The following is a 20,688-nucleotide window of genomic DNA, read 5'->3' as shown; positions in this document are numbered from 1 at the left end:
GTGCATGATAATTCACAATCTGTGCACACTAAGTGTACAGGTCCCTACTCTTGAGGTACTGCTGACCCAGGACAAGTCCTGTGACTGTAGTGAAGGGTTAATGTTGTCCCTCTGTGTGGGTCAGGTCAAGCTGACTTGTGGGAAGGAGACGGTGGTGACGTCCACATCAGAGCCCAGTCGCTGTGAGTACCTCATGGAGTTCACCACCCCAGCCGTGTGCCAGGAGCCAGCCAGCCTGGACGAAGTCCTGCACGAACACACAGAGCTGTAGTGCTCCCCACCAACAGGTAGCTACAAGCCAGGCCCATTGAACTTATAGAGCAGTGGAGCACTTTATAATTACATGTGGATTTCAACTTTTTATAAATACTCTACATGTTAGGGCTGGCACGGTAATTGTTTAATTATGGACAACAACCACTGGGGGGGAGAAATGACCTTCATAATCTTTTTAATATATTAATTTTTTTTAACTTCATGTCTTTCAATCATCACTCTACTCTGCATGTCTGTCTTGAGCTTGGCTCTCACTAGCTAACTTAGAAACATTGTATCAACTGTTGGCTCCAGCCCACATAGTTGTATTTGTGCAGGGGAGAAGTGTTTGGGTGTTTAGTCAACATTTTGCTGGATTTATCTTCAAAAAGATCTGACATAAATGGCATTCAAGTCCACCTAGTAGGATGAGCCAATCTAGATAATGCTTACTTCCCTCATCTGGTCGAGTAGCTTAATTAAAACAGTGAAAATAAGTGTCGGCTGTCATTGTTTATAAGAATTTGTTCTTAATTGACTTGCCTAGTTAAAGGTTACATTTAAAAATACAAAATAAAGTGCTAGTGCTAACTAGCTAGCTACTGTACACAAGGCAAGGAGGCACAAGCAAGCAGGAAAATGAGAAGGCACTGAAACAATGTTCACAGGCCAGAGGGACAGAGGAAGACATGCAAGGAGCCAGCCTTGACTTGGTAGGACATCCTTGCACATGTATTTTGATCACTTTTACTTAAAGGGTCAAGTTGGTAATTTCACAACGGCGAAAGTAAACATTTTATGAGAAGTAAGGCACTGTGCTACATTTCCAATCGCTCAGAACCATTTGTTTCTGAGATGATTTCTTATCAATTCTGCTTGAAAAGAACATAGTCATTTCTCTCTCAGGTTTCTCTTTATGGACTACATACTAGCCTCCCACCCTTCTCTGCAACAACCAGCTGCTGCACTCTGGCTTCACAAACTGGAAGATGAATATTCAAAATGGTTGCTTGTTCTTTAGTCCTACTTGTCTGTTGCTTTAACTTGTTTGTCTATGGTTAGTGTTTCAATTAGATAAAAAAAAAAAATTGTCATTCCATTTAAATAAAAGTAGAATTTGAATGTGCTGAATTGTTTTCTCCTATGTTCTACTTTGCTAATCAATGAGTTGTACTGTATCTAAGCAGGATAGTCAGTATGTTAACTGTGCTCCGTTGCCTCCAATACTATAGTAGATGATTATACCGATGGTGGGCAGTTTGTCTTATGCGCATCAATGGTTTTGCATTGTTACCCTCTGGAAACGACAACAACACTCAATGTCATCTTGTAAAAACAACATGGGTCACTCAGATTTGTAACCTTTTATTTTTTTCTGGCATGTAAAGTACAAATAATTAAACAATTCCATGAAAAAGTCTTCAAGCGTCTTCAGCTGAAATCCCAGTAATAAATATCCTAAACTAAACTGAAAGGTTTATTATTTTCTTTGTTACATTTTGTCATTGTTCATTTGGTCATGTTTGGAAGTATGAGATTTTGATATCTTCCTACTGACATTGATACATTGATGCCAGTAGATCTGTTTTGATCATTTTCTCCTTTTGATTTGTTCTACCATTCCAGGAAAATGTTGTAAGAAGAACGTCACTAAGTTACTGTGTCCCCTCTTCTAAATAAATAGACACAAAATACAGTTGGTCGAGAAACAGAAGAACCACTGAGCCCTTTCCTATATGAGTAACCCCCAACGATGCTTTCCTCCTGGCTGCTGTTGGAACTACTGTACATGGTACTCAGATGTCATGTTGGAGTTCTGTACTATGGTCCTTCTAATAACTACAGTAGTTCTGTTCATCAGCAGTAGGGGGGAAAGCATCCTGAGTGTACATGGAGCCTCAGGCACTGCCTAAGGTCCAGGCTCCGCCCTGGAGCCAACAATAGGCCACATCCCAGGCCCAGCCCATGTCCTGACTGACACTCCCTAGGGTTCTCAGTGGCTGGAAAAACAAGACTGTGATTAGATTAAATAATCAAAAGGTTTTCATTTAACAAGACAAACAGAACACAGGCAGTAAAGGCATAACATCTAGCACACAGCATGTATGTTTATACACTTCAATTAGTTAAATATAGCAGTGCATTCTTTGACTATGGAGAACATTTCCAAATTGTACTTCTAAAGCTGTTTTTTTAATCTATTTGTTCCCTTTTTAAGAAAGAAAATGTAACCACAATTTTGGCAAACTTAAAATCTTTTAAACTTGCAAATATAATGAAATAAACCATAAATATACACAAAACATACTTTATACGAGGCAATAATAATAAATAGTTTTTAAGTTAACAATAAGTTAAAACTACAAGCTTAAAGTCGCCCAAATAATACAAGTTTGTTGGCGCTATCTTGAATTTTTTCTGTTTAAATTATTTATGTTGCAACAAAAGCTACCACAGACTTTTACAAACACAATTGAACACATTTTGATTGAAATAAAATTCTAACTAAGTCTAAAATCTGCATACACTAAGAACTGCAACTAATTAAATAATGGAATGAAAAAATAAATTACCCAATCAAAGCAACCAAATAAAATCTTGGACCCATGTGTGTCCAATATGGTAATGTCAACAACACAAATACGCTAAGTTAACATGTGAGTCTTGATATGCAAAAGAAAATCAATAAATTACAGGAAAAATGATATTCTAAAATCGATGTGGGCTAAAACTGATGATATATTAGACAGTATCCCTTTCAAGGTCTTTTCAATTAAATTGCTCTTTTTATTCACCCAATAATAATATGCGGTTAGTTTTAGCTTGCATGTTCAGAGCACTAATCCGGGGCTGGGGTTCTGGACATTTTCAGAGCTCTCCATCGGTGCTTGTTTGATTCTCTTTAATGAATCGGTGAATTAACACTTTGATTTCTTTACATTTGATCCTAACGCCTTTTCCGCAAACCATTTCAGTGTGATGTTTAATTTCTTTTTCTTTTAAAAAATATATATATCTTTTTGTTCTCAGTCAATATAAAAACAAAGCACATTGCACTTACTGTTCCATAGGAAAGTTTTTTTGTCTTTTTAGATGATTATTTATTGTTGCTCAAGCGGTGCAGTACATTTGTCTCCTGCCATTGTCCTTGGCTCTCTACCATATGTAGGTGTGGGAAGAGAAGAGGGTCTCTGTATTGGCTGTGTAAGATGGGATAGTTTGTTGTTGCTCTAGTCTAGGGTGTGGCCTAGGGCCTGTTGTTGGTCTAGGGTGTGGCCTAGGGCCTGTTGTTGGTCTAGGGTGTGGCCTAGGGCCTGTTGTTGGTCTAGGGTGTGGCCTAGGGCCTGTTGGTCTAGTGTGTGGGGGAACTGGGCTGGAACTCTACCCCATATCACCAGTGGGACTACTTCAACTGCAGCTCAGCAACGTGGCCTATTTGCTGTTCTGTTCCCAAGAGTCACATCTGGTCTCTTAAAGTGATGCTGTATCAGTCCTACTGTGCTACCTTCTCTTGAGTATGGGCACAACTAATTGAATGGGGAAGGGAGGTGTGGAGTTAGATTATGACAGGGTGTTAATGTATGACATTTCATGTTTGTTTTGGTTGGCACACCACCAATATACTACTGGGGCACAGTAAGAAATTGAATGGTCAGAGTTAGAGGCTGAGGGTGTAACAGTGGAAGAGCATAGGGTTAAACTGAAACAATGCTGTCATACTCTGATGTATTGGATTCCTATTGTGAGCGGATGGTGTGAGTATTACAGTATTGAGGTTCAAGAGACACTTGTGTGGAACTGTTGTTATTTTTGCTGAAAGGTGAATTCTTTGTGTACATTGTAGGTTTGTGGTAAGCACCTGTGCAAATGGGCTAAATTATATTTACTCGACAGATATGTTAACCAAAAGATATTAGTTCATTCTGATATAATTTGATATGAACAACAGATATTTCTGCAAGCGCTATGGGGATTTAAAATGATAAGGGATCTTCATGCGATAAATGATAATGGTTTATAGAAGAATTATCAGGGGAACAGTTAGTAATAGTATAGACTGAATTATTTCTTATTGACACTCATATTCCAAATTCTTTGGCTAAATCTTCATTCAAATATACCTAATCATCTTTGCATTGAAAGGACGCTTTATTGAGAATCTACTTCAAGCCTTTCTGTTTTGAACCAGCCCAAGGTGTCTGTGAGGACAAATCATTGGGCCTGACTGACTGTCTTTACTGCAGCCTGATTTAAGTGTCTCCTGTGAAAGCGATAACACTTCACTGTACGCAACTTCAGAGAAAGTCATATGTGTTTGTCTAGTTTACACTCAAAGATTGCAGTATTAGTAATGCAGATTTGTCTCTGCAACGTTTCATTCCTAATCATTGAATTGGTTTGTGCTGATGTGTATTTGTTCTATTCCGATGTCTTTGTTTATGTTCTTTTTTTGCTATTTCAATAGTTTGTTTATAGGTTGTGGTTGAAAAAGTAAGGTTGTGTGAGATAAAACTTTTCTTCTTCGCCCCCTTCCCTCGACCCCCACCTATACACGGCATGCACACGCTCCTCCCTCTCTCAAAGATCAAAGGGCTTAAAATACAGCCATGCGGTGTCCCAGTCTTTCAGAGTTTTAAGAATCTGTAAAAATTCAGCACAAGGTCTTGTTCTTTTGTATGTATAAAAATAGATTTATCTCTAAAGTAATCCTTTCAAAGAGATGGTTGTCCTCTTTGGCTAACACAGCGTTATTTAGAAAAGCAAAAATGTCTTGAACACACTTTACCTTATTTAATCTATTATATGCAGATGTCTTTATATTGTAATCCCATCTCTCCCCATGAAATGTCTTGTCAGATGTTTCTAACAGACAGTAACCAAGACTATTTTGTCGTTACATTTTCATCAAGGGGTGTCATGAATTATTTCCATTGGTTTGTTGATATTTTTTAAATTCCAGCTAGGTGATAGTGCCGATCAGATGTTGCAAATCAACAAAAATAACTTTTGGAGTTTCCAATGTGAGATAAACAAACTTGTCACTGTTGGTTTCTGCAGGCTTGGTTTCTTCTATTTTGAAAGGGCAGGCAGGGTTATAATGAGTGATTAGAAACTGATTCTCAGGAACTTCTATAAAGTGTCATATAAGGGGTCTGAATGAAACTGAGGAGTGTTTAGTAAACTGAGGAATAGGTAAGAAGCTGCCTCACCCTCTAGGACTCAGTGAGGAGATATCACTGCTCAGAGTCATGACGGAATCTCAACCTAAGTCAAAACTACCGTCCTCTCGATCTGATCTGTGCGTAATGGTGATGTTGAGCCTACCTAGCCAGGCCAATAATTTCCACTGAATTGTAAAAACATTCTCATTCCCTTGGAGGGGTGTTATATCTGGTTGGGTGTTTTGGTAAAGTGGCTCTGTGATTTGGTGAAATGACTTTGCTCTAAACTCACGGTCCCTAGTCTCTCAGAGAATTGTACATGAACACTGTCTCCATGGGAACACTAGCTGGGACAATGTTCTACGTTGTTCACACAGACAGCTCTGTTTGTGGTGGAATCCATCCATTCTACTCTGAACGGAAGAACCAGAGTGAAAAAATACAGGGAGATTCTTAGATGTCAGTGATGTTCAGTATTCTACTGTTGTTTCCCCCCTAACAGGGCTGATATGTGTGACTGTGTTGTGTTGTGTAGTGAGGGTGTAATTCTGGTGGCCTTCAGGCTGTTTGTCTTTGTGACCAGTATCTGTTCAGTTTGATAACCTAAATTATATTGGATCTGTCCTTAATAGGGTAGAGGAACTGCCCTAAAGCTAGTCACAACCTACCTAATGTTGAGCCAGGAACAGTAGTAAAAGTTTCTAGAAAATGCTTACATACTCGGCTATTATAACCACCTTAAATATTGAATATATAGTTATATTTTAATATACGTATATAAGAGAACACTGTTTTTAATGAATTTTCTTTGATCTAAAAAAAATCACTGATTCAAAATGCCCAAGTGTAAAAAAAAAAAAGTGACTACACTCTCTCCAGCAAGATAATGGGATAGTTCGTGGGGTAAGAGTTTGGGGTTTAAATTGCACATATTTGTAGTTCATTTTAGATTTTTGATCATTTTGTTTCAGCAGTTTTTGTCATTATTTGCCTGAATTCAATCAAAGCACTCAGCACACATTCTCTGTCACATTCGTTAGACTGTCTCCCTCATTGAGGCCTCTTACTCCCACCCCAGAGACCAACTACCCAACGTACCCCTACTATTTCAATCCAGGCAAACGTAGGGAAGGACTAGCATGTTGTGTAAAGAGAAAAGAAAAACTCTACTAGTGTATTTGTTTGAAACTCAGACTTTGTGTATGTTTGTATGTGTAAATATGTCTAATAGTGTATGTCGGATAGTGTGTGCATGTATGTGTATAGGGCTGTGTATGGGTGAGTGTGCATCAGAGAGAGAGAGAGACTCAGTCCAGGCCCATGTAGAGTGATAGTAACAGGGAGCTCAGTGGCGCTCCCTGCTGGCTGAAGGAGCTGGCGTCAGCTAGCAGCTCTCTCTCTCAGGCCTTGTGTTGCTTGCTGGTCTTGAAGGAGACCTGCAGCACGCGGTCTCCCAAGCGGTAGCCGTTGAGACTAGCGATGGCCATGGCTGCCTCGTCGTAGTTGGTCATGGTGACGAAGCCGAAGCCCTTACATTTGTTGGTGGTGAAGTCACGGATGACCTTGACGTTTGTGACGGCACCGAAGGGCCCGAACAGCTGCCACAGGACGCTTTCGTCAGCCTCGGGCGATAGGTTGTAGACGAAGATGCACCAGCCGGCTCCGGTGGGCCCGGTCAGGTTGACTCCCGCCAGGCTGGTCATGCTGTCGATGGTGATGGGGGAGAACCTAGGAAGGAGAGAGGGAGAACTACATTGGGTGTCATTCTGAAGTTCCACACAGCAATCATCTCTCTATATACTGGCCATGTTTCTAGCTATGATATGCGCTGAAGGCTTGGTAGTCGGAGGGGCATGGAGCCTGTCTGGTGACCCAATCGATCTCCATCCTCACTTTTTCTGCAGTGAGTAGATAGATAAATATATGTGTGGGCAGGGCACCACAGTGGTTCCAGACTACCTGCTTCCACACAAAACAGCACACTGTGCTTCTATGACACACAAACACCCACACTCTGCATATTTTAGTCATAGTCTCTGCTGACCAAAGCCTCTGCAAAAATTAGACACAGAAATCACAATGTTTAATGGAAATCACAATATTGAACAAAACACAGAAACCTAGAGAGGGATGAAAGCAAATTCGAATCAAATCATAGGAAAATTGGAGCAAAAAGAAGAAGACGCAAATGCAATCTGGTATGTCCATGCTGGTGGAATAAAAGGGACATTAAAGCAAAACCGAAACTGATAATGTTAGTTCATAAAGAAATACACACACATCAGTTCCATTACGTAATCAAACCAAAAGAAAGAACCAAAAGATTATAAACAAAGCCATGCCAGAATACCCTGCTGTTAGACAACCCTAGACACTGCTTAGCATATTTAGATTTGTTATACTGTCTGGACTGGTTGTTACATACATTCTCAGTTTAATGGGCAGTGTGAATAGGGAATTAGGCAATATTTTCATAATCTGTAATTTCAAGGTGAAGGCAGCAGGTGGTATTCCAGTCACTTTGTTTGAGGTTTGTTCTTAGGCATGGATGTAATTATTTTTTTGTATCTTTTTTTATTTTACAAAGTACACCTTTGGCATTTACCTCTTGACTCCGTAGCTGGCGTTTAGTAAATTGTCGAGTCTGCAACGCAAGAGGGAGAAATGAAGGGGGTGGAGACGTTAGTGGTGAGGTCTGAGAGGAGGAAGGCCTTTTAACATACAGCTCCTGCTCCTCTGCCAGCTGGCCTCCAGAGGGCGCCCTTCCCCTTAATTGTACTGGAGAGGAGCCGTCTGTCTATCCCAACAGCAACCCATCACAGAGCGCACGGCCTAGCCTTTGCGAACCACAACAACGCACTGTGAAAATCAGTTTGTTAATGTGCAGATAAGTGTGTGTGTGTGTGTTGGAGATCTGCATTGTCTGATTCATTTAAATGTAATTTATTCATCTTGTATAGTAGATACTATGTTATTTGACTGGTTTGGAGCACTTTGCTTTGTTTTCATTTGATTTGTGCTTTGATACATTGGGGGTCTCTTACATTGGTTTTGTGCTGTTATTTGGATCTGGTCCCTTTCCAAATGGAGGGATGAGGCTGCAGTTTAAAAGAAAGTCAAGAAAAAAGAGGGAGAGAAAGAGAGGAAGATAGGATGAGCGAGCGCCGTAGTGCTCGTTCCAGCAGGGCAGGTGTGTCGGGTCAGATGACAGACAGGTCAGAGAAGGGATTGGGTGGTGGTGGGGGCAGTACCTGAAGCGCTGAGTCTGGTGGTGCAGAGGGCCAGTGTAGCGGCGTGCAGCGGTCTGGTACAGCTGGGTGAGCAGGGCCTGGCCCGTCTTCTGGCTCGGGTTGTTGGCGAACTTCACCGTGATGGGTTCGGCTGCGCCCAGGGGCTTCTGGCCGTTCAGGCCCTTGATGGCCTCTTCTGCCTCGTTCCGCTTGTCAAACCGGATGAAGCCCACTCCTCGCGATATACCTGCTCCGGGGTCAGAAAGCAAGCTAATGTTAGCACCTGAGGGGTGAGGAGGGGTGAGTCATGACTGACTTGGTCCAATGAGATGGGAAAGGTTAGAGTAGGGTTACAGTTGGTTAGGGGGAGGTAAGTTAGAGTAGGTAAGGATAAGTCCATGGTAGATCAGGGGTATGTTAGAGTAGAGTTAGGGTAGGGTAGGGCAGGGGTACGTTAGAGTAGAGTTAGGGTAGGTCAGGGGTATGTTAGGGTAGGGCAGGGGTACGTTAGAGTCGAGTTAGGGTAGGGCAGGGGTATGTTAGAGTAGAGTTAGGGTAGGTCAGGGGTATGTTAGAGTAGAGTTAGGGTAGGGTAGGGGTATGTTAGAGTAGAGTTAGGGTAGGGTAGGTCAGGGGTATGTTAGAGTAGAGTTAGGGTAGGTCAGGGATACGTTAGCGTAGAGTTAGGGTAGGTCAGGGGTATGTTAGAGTAGAGTTAGGGTAGGTCAGGGGTACGTTAGAGTAGAGTTAGGGTAGGTCAGGGGTACGTTAGAGTAGAGTTAGGGTAGGTCAGGGGTACGTTAGAGTAGAGTTAGGGTAGGTCAGGGGTACGTTAGAGTAGAGTTAGGGTAGGTCAGGGGTACGTTAGAATAGGCTAATGGTAGGTTAGAGTAGGGGTCAGTTGTGCCAGAAGTGAGTTAAGGCTGTACCTGTAACCTGGTCCACCAGGATGCGGGAGGTGATGATGCGTCCGTACTGGGAGAACAGCTGCTCCATGTCCTTCTGGGTCATGGTCTTAGGCAGACCGCTCACATACAGGTTAGCATCACGGATAGATGCTGAACTGGGACGGGCGTACGATACCTACAGCACATCAAAGAAACACACATTTTAACACTGATATCAAATCAAAGGTTTCCCATATCTTTACTGTACATAAAACCATATAGTCGTTTTTTTATTTACCCAGGTAAGTTGACTGAGAACACATTCTCATTTACAGCAATATGCTAGGGGAATAGTTACAGGATGAATGATCAAAATTAAAGATGGGGATGACATTATGAGGACCAGATTGGGAAATTAGCCAGCGTTAACACCCCTACTCTTACAATAAGTGCCATGGGATCTTTTAGTGACCACAGAGAGTCAGGACACCCGTTTAACATCCCATCCGAAAGACAGCACCCTACACAGGGCAATATCCCTAATCACTACCCTGGGGTATTGGAATATTTTTTTTGTACCAGAGGAAAGACTGCCTCCTACTGGACCTCCAACACCACTTCCAGCAGCACCGGGTCTCCCATCCAGGGAACAACCAACACCAACCCTGCTTAGCTTCAGAAGCAAGCCAGGGTGGTGTTGCAGGGTGGTATGCTGCTGGCCCTGTAACATGCATGAATATTCATTTTACTCGTCTTTTTTGTCAATGTGTGTAACTGTTTTTTGGAACGCTTTGTGACTGATTGTGTCCACCGTTGTGCAAAGTTAACATTAGTATTCTATGGTGAGACTATAGTGTGACTTAGATTGATTATGAAAATGTCTACATATTCATGTGTTGGCATGCATGAAAGTCAGTGAGAGAGTTTGATAGATAGTGAGAGTCAGTGCATTGTTGTGAGTGGTCTGTCTGTTTGTTTCGGATGGAGGGAGAGGGAGCGAGTGTTGCCAGAGATAGGCTGATCTCCCCTCCCTCTCCTACCTCTTTCCTTTGTTTCCAGCCTCGAGGGAGAACAGCTCCACTGGCAACCAGCAAACAATATAAATAGATCACAAGACAGCATCACCGACTGTCAACTCACTAAAACTTTCACTCCTTATTATATAAACACATACTCACATATACAAGTACAGTATAACTTGAATGAATGTGTTTTAGATATAAAAATGGGACATTTCTAGTGAGAGTGAACATTTAAAGTATTATCATGCCTTGCACAACACAACACAACACATCCTGATGGGTGTATTTGACCCATTGAGTTTAGAGAATAAAGTTGTACTCATTCTAAATGGTGCAGTGAGTGTGCAGGACTCCAGTATTGTGTATAGTGCATGTGGACAGGGTGTGTGATGCAGTGATTGGGGGTGCTAGAGAATGGGAGGGGGGTAGCGGAGGCTACCCTATAATTAACCCTCTCCCTGTCTCTCCTACAGTACAGATGGTGCCTGCAGCCCATATGGCCCCTAATCCTGCCATTGGCATTCTGCTCCCCAAGCTACCCCCTACCCTTTACTCCTCCTGCCCCCTCCCTCCATCTTACAATGCTTTGGTGGAAATATGACATTTGCTTGGTCATTGTTTAATGACTGTATAATATTCATTGATTTTCAAAATTGCCCTCCTGATAATATCAACATTTTTTTCTTTTAACAATTGCAATAACAACATTAACAACAACATTAATAACAACCACAAAATGTATACATTTTCTGTAATTTATATCGGACCAATTATTTTGGTATTATATTACTAACAGTAGTAATAATATTATTATTGCCCCCTAAATACAATATATGTGTATTTGTATAGTAATGTAACTAAAACATATTGTACAAATAATGATTAACAATATGATTTGCCACCTGTCTGTATAACTCTAACAGCCCAACCCAGCTCCTGATGCTGTTGACTCTCTCTGCCCCAGTCTTTCAGAAGTCTGATTTGAACTAAGCCTGCACTTTATCCCAATCTATGATCTACTTTGATCAGGTGGGAGGAGAGGGGGCGGAGGGACGGATGGAGTAGTGTTTAATCTGCCCCCCTCACCTCCTCCCCCTCCCGCTCCCCCCTCCCCATCCATATTGGGGACAAAGAAGCCTCCTAATTAGGCCAGATTGGAGGCAGATGGGGGAGCCTGAAATGACCCCACAGTGAGACTCCCTGATTACATTTCCATCACAATCACCTCTGCATGCTGCTAGCCCCTTGCTTTCTGACCTCCACTCTCCCTCTCTCCACTCTCCCTCTCTCCACTCTCCCTCTCTCATTTCTTGTTCTGCTCACTTCCTTTGTTCCTGTGACCCCTCCTGTTTTTTCCTCCTTCCACTCTTGTCACATCTGCCTCTCTCTGCCTCTCTCTCATCTCCCTTTCTTTGAGTTGCTCCCTACCTTTCTCCTGGTTTTCCGCAGCGTTTTGAAGCAGAGAAGATGGAGAGTGGCGCAGGTTGAAAAGCAGGAAGGAGAGGTGCTCTTACCTTAATTGTTTTGGTCTGCAGTTTGAGACCGTTGAGTGTGTTGATGGCCTTGTCTGCGTCATTGGGATCCACATAGTTTACGAACCCATAGCCCAAACTCTGGCCTAAATCGTTGAAAACAGATATCGATAATGGTCCTTTAGAAACTGTTTTTGCACCAAAATAACTGTACCTACAGGTACATATGCTGTATGTGATTATTTGTTATCCTCCAACTAGAAATAGATTTTGTTTGTCTGTCTATTCATCAACTGTACCTGCTGAAGCATCATGAATACCTGTAATCTTGTCTCGGACCAGTTTGCAGGATTCAATCTCTCCGATGCTACCGAACAGGCTCTTGAATTCCTCCTGGGTCATGTTCTGAGGCAGGTAGTTGACGATTAGGTTGGTCTTGCTGTCGTCTGTGGCACCGTTGGTGCTGATGACTGGCCCGTTAGGCAGGCTGGTTCCGCTCGGACCGTTGGACACCTGGGTTTCCATGGTGCTGATTATCTGCTGAGGAAAAGGAAGAATATAGAACCCTGTGTACAAATAATATACATCTGCAGTAATAACACACAGTAGAGTAATGGTGGGGTGTTGTTAGTAGGCCTTTAATATAGACTCATTGAATGAATGTCCGCTCTGTCATTGTCAGCTAGGGAAGAGGTCAGACATCAGCTGAGGGAGTGGAAGGATGCGAGGCAGGGATAGCAGTAGGCTATACACAGACCCCTCTCTCCCCCCTCCCTGTTTCCCCCCCTCTCTCCTCCCCCGCTCTTTCTCTCTCTCGCTGCCTCTGGCCCTGCAGATGTCACAGTCCCTTTTCCCCGTTTCCTCCTCCCATCCCCCAGCCTCCATCCAGCCAGCCAGCCACAGGGTCAAACAGCATTACATCATTACAGGGTCCTAAGTATTGGTGGTGGGGCAGGTGGGGCAGTGGGCTTTGGGACGGGGAGGTTGACATGGCAGACAAAAGAGAAAGTGACATTGTCTAATCTGCTCAGGCCTAACGTCTCTGAAGGCTGTCATGTAGCGACGTGGAACGTTTCAACCCAAAAAAATACATTCTGGGTTTTAGTGTGCTCACTTTCTTTTGTAAGTGAGTGTTTGTGACTCCGACTCAAACTTGTTTGTGCGAGTGGATGGAATGTGTGAGTGTGTATTTGTGCCCACTAGAGGTGTGTTGGTGTCATTGTGTGTTGCTCTGGAGTACACCATGTTGCTTAATTTGACCCACAGGGGATTGTCTTCATGGAACAGCTGTGTGTGCAGGTCAGAAACGAAACTTCCCGCTATCTCTCCTTTTCTTTCCTTTCCCTCTCTCCCTGCTCCATCTATTCCATTCATCCGCTCCTCCTTTTCACCATTCTGTCTAGAATATAAATATCTTTTGACATACTGTGTAAACAAGCTAGTACAGAGATGTTGTCCCTGTATTACTGGCCTCCTGGGCTCCACCAAAACTGATACAAATGTTCATTTTGGCTCCCTGTTCCATTTCCTGGTATAGTGTACTTGGGAAGTGTGGTTTAAATAAGTACCATTATTCAAGCTGGTATCTGTGAGCCTGGCTGGCATGGTGACTGCAGGTCTCAGACTGGTGGGTGTTATAAGGCTTACTAAGGCGTCTACTGCCAAAGCTCCAGAGGTCTCACAGTGTAGCCTAAGCTTCTAGAATTATTTGAGTAAGATACAATATTACCAGCAGTTTTACTACTGTTTGTCTGTTGTTTTGGTTATAGCCTATGTTCGTCATTTTCCCTTTTGCGTGGCAGGGTTTTCTTTTGATGTTTATCCATTCAACTTAATGGAGGAGGCTGAGTAGTGTTCCTTTCCCCTGCTATGGACATATTACTCTAAAAGCATTCATTGCTTTGATGATATTCCCCAAGCCCTGTTGTAGCTCTTAGTGTCCCCCATCTTGTTTCCCCCCTCCGTGCTCTTGCCCCTCTCTGTCTCGCTCTCTCTCTTTGTCTCTCTCTCTCCTCTGTCTAACCTGATTTCTGCCTTGAGCTGTACCTTTAACCATGTTGCCCAGGTAACAGCGGCTTCAAGACTGTTGCTAATAGCTGGCTGACTTTTGGTTGTGTGTGTGTGTGTGTGTGTGTGTGTGTGTGTGTGTGTGTGTGTGTGTGTGTGTGTGTGTGTGTGTGTGTGTGTGTGTGTGTGTGTGTGTGTGTGTGTGTGTGCGTGCGTGCGTGCGTGCGTGCGTGCGTGGACAGAAAGATAGAGGCAGAGAGAACGAAATAATCCATCTCTGTTGGGCAGATATTGTTTTTCTACATGTATTAATATTCGATGGCTTTGCGGAAGCAGAGAATATATTTAAGTCAAATTGACATTGACAGGGAGAGAACATCAGAGGGAGAGGAAAGCGGAGAGGGAAAGGGAGTGAATTATGACAGCCTAAAAATAAAACCCTGTAAACACACATATCTAAGAAGCACATGAGAGCTACTGCAAAGTAGACTAGCCATCCATCAAACAATACACATGTTATGGGCTTCTTTGGTCTCGACTAGAGTGGTAAGATCTGCTGATCTAGGGACTGCACTGGAACAGAACATGGACAGAAGGTTCTACAATACCCAGTTAAAAGATCATCCTTCATGCATAATGGGAAAGAACAAATAGTCCACATGGGTATGATAAATAGATTCATAAAATGCATCTATCTAATATGTGTCACCATGTAACACACAAACGTCCGAAACTAAAGGAAATATGAATCTTTTCTGAATTTGCCACAGAACTGACCAAATATTACAGCCCTTTGCAGAAAGACACCGAATCACAGCAAATTTGATTTGTCAACTGAAATAGACCTCAGTGTGGCAGTCCAGGCATCCACAGTGACAAGTTCTAAAGTTATATAATTCCCAGACTCAGACTGGCCACAGAGACACAGAGGGAGAGACTAGCTGACACAAGCAACATCTAACATCACCCTGAGATCTCCATGCCAACAAGCAGGAGGATGAAAAAAACAGAAGAGTGCTTTTAGGATGCTACAAATAGAACAAGTCATAATTTTCATCAGAACATGTTAGCCTTTACAAGGAAATTAGGGGAAAATATCAACTACATCCATAACAATATCCAAGTACTGATATGGCAAGGATGTAGGCAATAACCCATCTGGCCATAGATAAAGGCCCAACCAGCCCACCTCTGATAGGCTAATTCTGTTCATTAATTCTGTTGCTAATCATGATGAATGACAACAAAGAGAGTAACCACACACAAACACATTAAACACACAACCCCCAACACTTCCAGATTTCTGCTGTTGGTCGGGCCAGCTCTTCTTCTCCTTGTCCCGGCACTAGATGTGCCTTTCTTTTTCTATTTCTGGGACCTGAGAGATCTCCCTTAATATTTAATGGACTGCATCATCAGCATCGCCTACACATGGACCCAGACTCGCACGCAAACAAGAGCCCAGAACCCTACCTCCTCTCCTTTCTCTGCCTGCCGAGTGGAGCGAGCACAGCACACAGACCACCTACACTTGACAATGCTCAATTACAAAACACAGCAACATTACATGACCCAAATGTAAATACAGATACTGGCAGCGTCGTCTTCTTCAAATTGGCTTTCTCCTTGTCTATATACATGACTGCTGTTGCTTTCCTACAAATGGAAGGTGAAGACTTGTCCTAAGAGGGAAAGCAGCAGTCTGCCACATACAGTATTCAGGCCAGCTTTTGTTATGTCCCGATAAAGGTCAAAGCATGTGATGTGATTACCATTTACGGAAATCACTGTAATTGTATCAGCCAGAAGACTGGGCTCAGATGTAACTGAGATTCTCATGCTAGGCCTTATTGTTCCTAAGTGTACCAATGGGAATCAAACACAGGTCCATACATTGGAGTCAAGACTGCTCTCTACATTCTAAAAAGGGATTTGTCATTAGATTCTTCTGATAATGTCAGATGTGCTTGGCATCGACTCTTTTCGTGTTCAGGGACATTTCTAGCATAAAAAAACATTGCTCAGAAGATTGTTATCTGTAAATCAACCCAAGAGAAAATAAATCAGGTTGTGGCAGTAACAAATAAATACAAGAAATTCTCTCTTAGCAAAGAATGGGAGGTCAGGAGGAGGCCTCTGCTGATCTACCCACTGATATGGGGAACTATATTACTGCTACACACACTTCCTGTTAGTGCTACCACTGGTGACAACACTGTCATTCATGGGTGATGCAGTCGCACTGTACTGGGAGAGTCATGGAAAATAACCTTTATCTCTGAGTGAGCTAAGGTAAGAGAGAGAATTAAAAAAGGTTACTTCCTGTTGGCAACAACACCATCAGAATATACTAGGTTCTGAATATTTCATGTTATTTAGGAGTTGTTGGGTTCTCTTTTTCATGTGCTAACTCATCAGTAAAACACTATTGCAGACACTGTTGTACCACAATACAACCCACCTAAAATGGTAGTGCATTAGTCTCATTTGAGTAACTTGAAAACGAGGAAATACATTTGAAAATCTAATTTCATGGAACCACCAAAGACAGGGGATTCACTAAACTAAGGTTTAGCTCAAGAGAAAGGCCTCGATTTTTCAAGGCTTTTTTTCTCTTTCTCACCCTTGTTTTTAAAATATACATCAATCATTCTTTTGGAAGGCATGAATCGCAAGTGGATTCTAGGCTGGGGTTGTAAATGGGCCTTCTAAATAACACAGATTACAGGATTATCCTAAACAAAAGGCATTAGCCACACTCTCTACAGCTTAAAGGGATCATGGTGGCAGCTGTAAAACAACAGGACAACACAAGTCACAGTCCAACACTCACAACCTTAGCCTACATACTACATAACTAACGCTTAGCACCAAGACTCATTTTTAATAGGCCTATATATATAGTTTTCTTTCAGTGTTATATTAGGAAAATGTGATATTTTAAAATAATTTCCCCGTTTGTCAATGCATTTTATGACAGACATAAACCATGTTGCAAATTCCCTGTGAGTGTGTTTGTGTGTGTAGCTTTCGTTGAAACCAGGGGCGCTATCCAGAGTGCTGAAGTAGGGAGTGGCTTTCAGGCGATTCCGTTTGAGGCCAGAATGCATTGTCCAAACCATCGAGCCTTTTCTGTAACATTTCAAAATGCTTCATTCGCTTCTTTTCACGCATTTAAAATTGTTCGCATTTATATTACAGAACATCTTCTACCCCTTCCCCATATTTTGTGAAAACAAGACATGTGCGCTCTGTAGGAATTCACAACCCCGAGCGCCTTTTTGCTGAATAAAGGTATTGAAACAACCAAACAAAAGAGCCACCCGTTCCTCCTCTTCTCGCGCGCAGAGACTATGGCAGCTCTATGAATATTAATGTAAACAGTAGCGCTTTGTGTCATGGCCAGGGGCTGCAGGACGCTCCCGGAACAATGAACGCCACAATTGCCAACATAATTTCGCTCCAGTAAGTCAGTCATAGGCTTAATAATAATAATAATAACAATAATAATGTACAACATATATTTTTAGGACATATTAGAGGGAAAAATCAAATTAGGCCTATAAAATTATCTTAGCTCAGTTTAGTAGATATTTTCCTTATGCTGTGTTATTTCCACGACCATGGCTGTCAATTACTTCAATTTACTAGGACAGTAGTAGGCTAGGCTATACCATGCATGGCTTGCGTGACAACATGGCAATTGAGGTCTCTTATTCTTATGTAGGCCTATGAGTCTATTTCAGTTCCCTATAGGCCATCTTGAATAAGTAAATATAGAGTATTTCAAAATAAATCAAAATCTATTTAGGCTAAACCTGATTTTGCCCTCCAGTCATACTCCATGGTGGATTGATTTTCTTGACGAAATAATTTGACAATACATGTAAATACAGGATACATCTTATATTCTAAACTCATAGCGCCAGTTCTATTTAGGCTCGTTTACACTTGGTGGCCTCTGCTGTCCTTGTCCTTGAATCGCGGAAGCGCCTCGGGAAGGTTATCTGACTCAACTGTTTTATTTGCTTGGCACTGCGGTACAGGCAATGCTCACGGAGGACTGCGGAACATGTGGACAGGAGCTATAGGCCTACGTGCATGACGCTGACTGGGCTCTGGGCCTGCCTGTTAGCCCAGCTCTACGGGCAAACACTGATGAAATAGAAATAGGCTACTATTCAATAAGGACAGCTGAAACATATTGAGGCTATAGGTATAAGTAATTATCAAGTGGACTATTGATTGAAATAATTGCATTATTATGATCTCAAAGATTTAGGACTTGCAAAATAAGTCTTCTCTTCAGTTTAGAAACATGGTCGTGCTCGTGCTATATTATGTAGGCTACTAGATTTTATTTTGGGCCTACACGACCATCGCAGTAGGCTACCAAGTCCCATGGAAGTGTCATTCGATTATTTATGTTGGCCTATATTGCGTATGATTTCTAAATGGCCGTATTTGTGTTTTTGGTTGCAACAAATTATTATATCCCTTTGGATATTGTAGCAGCCTATTATTTAAAATAAAAAATGGGGTTCTACCTGCACCTGCCATTAAAATCTGTAAATTAAGACGATAGAATATAGGCATAAATCCTACTTGATAAATATATAGCCTTTTATATAAAGCATAAATATAGAGCATAAAAATTATTGAATCATATTTTATATATTTAGCTTGCTCCTTGCACGCCAGTTTTACTAAACCATGAGAACGATGCAACGGTAAATCATTCAACCTGCTGACAGGAATAAATTGGAGGCAACGCCATTAAGTCAAGAGGAGAGGATGTTTGGAGATGAAAGCTTTCAGACCAAAAGCCAGCGCGTGCCAATCATTATGCGCTCGAGTCCAGCAGAGACACGCCCAATTCGGCCGTCGGCTATGAGCCAGTGGCGGTTCTAGACCACTTCAACTGGGGGGGCCAAGCTGGGGCCAGTTGTACTGTTAGAGGGGCCAGTTACATTAGACGTTATTGTTGTCATGTCGTTTTCTTCACTGCATTGCAGGCATTAGCAGGCAAAATACCATGTTCCGCGTTGCCACTTTCTAATAACGGATGTAATAAAAGAACGATAGCAAAAATTAGTTGTGTAAAAATTATTTCATACTCCACATTTAGGGGGGCCACAAGGGGGTCCAAAAATAACCCCCCCCCCCCCCTAGAACTGCTAGTGCTATGAGCTAGGCTAATTTAACTCCGCTAAGGCTACATAAACCCTTTAACAAACAGGCGTTATTCAAATAGGCGCTAGCTTTTTAAATAAGTGTTATGATGGATGGGTAAAAAATGTGCTTGTAAAAAAAGAAAACGCTAGTCGCCATCCCTCTTTTCGCGGCCTCTGAAATGTCCATCCCCATTTACTCCGTTGCATCGCAACAAGATCCCTTAGGAATTTTGACTTGTCTGATTCAATCCAAACCAATGGATCCGTAATCTCTCTCCTCCCCCTCCCCCTCCCTTAGTGACTCGACCTTTTTTCTTTGCCTTGCTCTCTATGGGCCCTCAGCCACCGAGGCATCATGTTTTGTCTCAGAAATCCGTCTCGAGCATCCTTGTGCAGTGCCAGGCAGGGCAGGCGGAGAAAGACATCCCCCCCCACCACTCTCTACGCAGCTCAGCAGTAGCACGCGGACTCAGCACCCTCTGCCCCCTACGCCCTTGCGAAAAATGTGTATACAAATAATGCAGCCATGGATTTTGATATAGCCTAGTGGGCCTATGATAAGCAAATATATAGTCCTCTATAAAATGGCAGAATAAAGCATTTTGCTCTCCAGCGTCGAAGATACAGGCAGGGATGGAGCCTCGCGCAGGCAGCCGTGGCGCATCGCTCAGCATGACATTACTAATTGCCAGCATCGATCGTTAATCTTGTCAAGACAATATCCCATAACCGAGAGAGCAGTAGTATAAGCCTATTTAGGCCACTATAGCTTATAAATATTGTGTGTAATACATGTGTGTTTGTTTATACCAGTATTATAGCTAGCTAGCCTATCATATATACCATATTATATGATATTCAATATGTGTATTAATACATAGGGCTATATGCATTCATGTATATATGTTTGTGTACAATACAATCAAGTGGAAAACAAAGGGTCTGCGCTCCAGAATGTAGCCTATGCAATGCATGCTGCTGCTACAACATCCACCATCCTTGCAAATAGAAGAGAAAAATGAGGCATACGTACAGTAACCATTCTTGACATACAATGAGAGTGATCTAGGTCCTTCTTCGTTTCGCAGGTCTTCAAGCCGTAGGTTGAGTCAATACTATGATCTGTAGTCTTTATATTAGCTGGCCTGTGTATTTACTGTGGAGAGGCCGTGTCCAAATCCAAAAGAAAAAAAAGAAAAAAGGAAAAAAGACAATGTTCACCAGGGGAATCTCAGCCCTTGGAGATTGGTAGGTGTCCTCTGTAGGGTGAAAATGAGGAGAAAGGGGTTTTCTTCAGGATGATGATGAGGGAGAGTTTTCTCTCCGAGTGGCGTGGGCGACGGTTCAGAAAAAAGAGAAGCAGTGATCCCCAGCAGGGTGTGTCCAGGGGAGGGTGTTGTGGTTCGGCTGTGTTCTGTGTGTAATATTCCCAGCTCCTCTTGCAGTCTCCTTCTGTGCCTCTGCTGCAATGTTCTTCTT

The 20,688-nt window shown here is 42.4% G+C and overlaps 2 protein-coding genes across 22 annotated transcripts in view; one reads left to right on the top strand and one right to left on the bottom strand.

Annotated features, from left to right (window-relative positions):
- LOC106601057 (glucosidase 2 subunit beta) overlaps positions 1 to 1,723 on the top strand; it is a 9,173-nt gene extending 7,450 nt beyond the window's left edge. The window contains exons 17-18 of one of the 2 annotated variants that reach the window (XM_014192959.2): positions 125 to 287; positions 1,162 to 1,723. In XM_014192959.2, coding sequence (XP_014048434.2) covers positions 125 to 271 — 147 coding nt within the window. In that variant the 3' untranslated portion in view covers positions 272 to 287; positions 1,162 to 1,723. Of the gene's footprint in view, positions 1 to 124 lie in introns of both variants that reach the window. The other variant, XM_045715095.1, reaches the window with a different exon arrangement.
- elavl3 (ELAV like neuron-specific RNA binding protein 3) lies at positions 1,608 to 20,688 on the bottom strand. 20 transcript variants are annotated; one of them, XM_045715098.1, is made up of 8 exons: positions 20,243 to 20,686; positions 12,328 to 12,568; positions 12,071 to 12,174; positions 9,577 to 9,730; positions 8,669 to 8,894; positions 8,462 to 8,515; positions 8,023 to 8,061; positions 1,608 to 7,166 (listed from the first exon to the last, which is right to left on the bottom strand). In XM_045715098.1, exons 1-8 carry the CDS (start codon positions 20,258 to 20,260, stop codon positions 6,818 to 6,820), a joined length of 1,185 nt encoding a protein of 394 aa, XP_045571054.1. In that variant the 5' UTR covers positions 20,261 to 20,686; the 3' UTR covers positions 1,608 to 6,817. The 20 variants fall into 20 exon arrangements, with proteins under 20 accessions (XP_045571054.1, XP_045571059.1, XP_045571057.1 ...); XM_045715103.1 differs by having other exon boundaries at positions 12,349 to 12,568; positions 20,243 to 20,685; XM_045715101.1 differs by having other exon boundaries at positions 1,608 to 7,145; positions 8,669 to 8,897; positions 20,243 to 20,684.

This window comes from Salmo salar, chromosome ssa03 (genome assembly GCF_905237065.1).
Source record: "Salmo salar chromosome ssa03, Ssal_v3.1, whole genome shotgun sequence".
NCBI classification, from domain to species: domain Eukaryota; kingdom Metazoa; phylum Chordata; class Actinopteri; order Salmoniformes; family Salmonidae; genus Salmo; species Salmo salar.
This window is presented reverse-complemented; position numbering and strand designations above follow the sequence as displayed.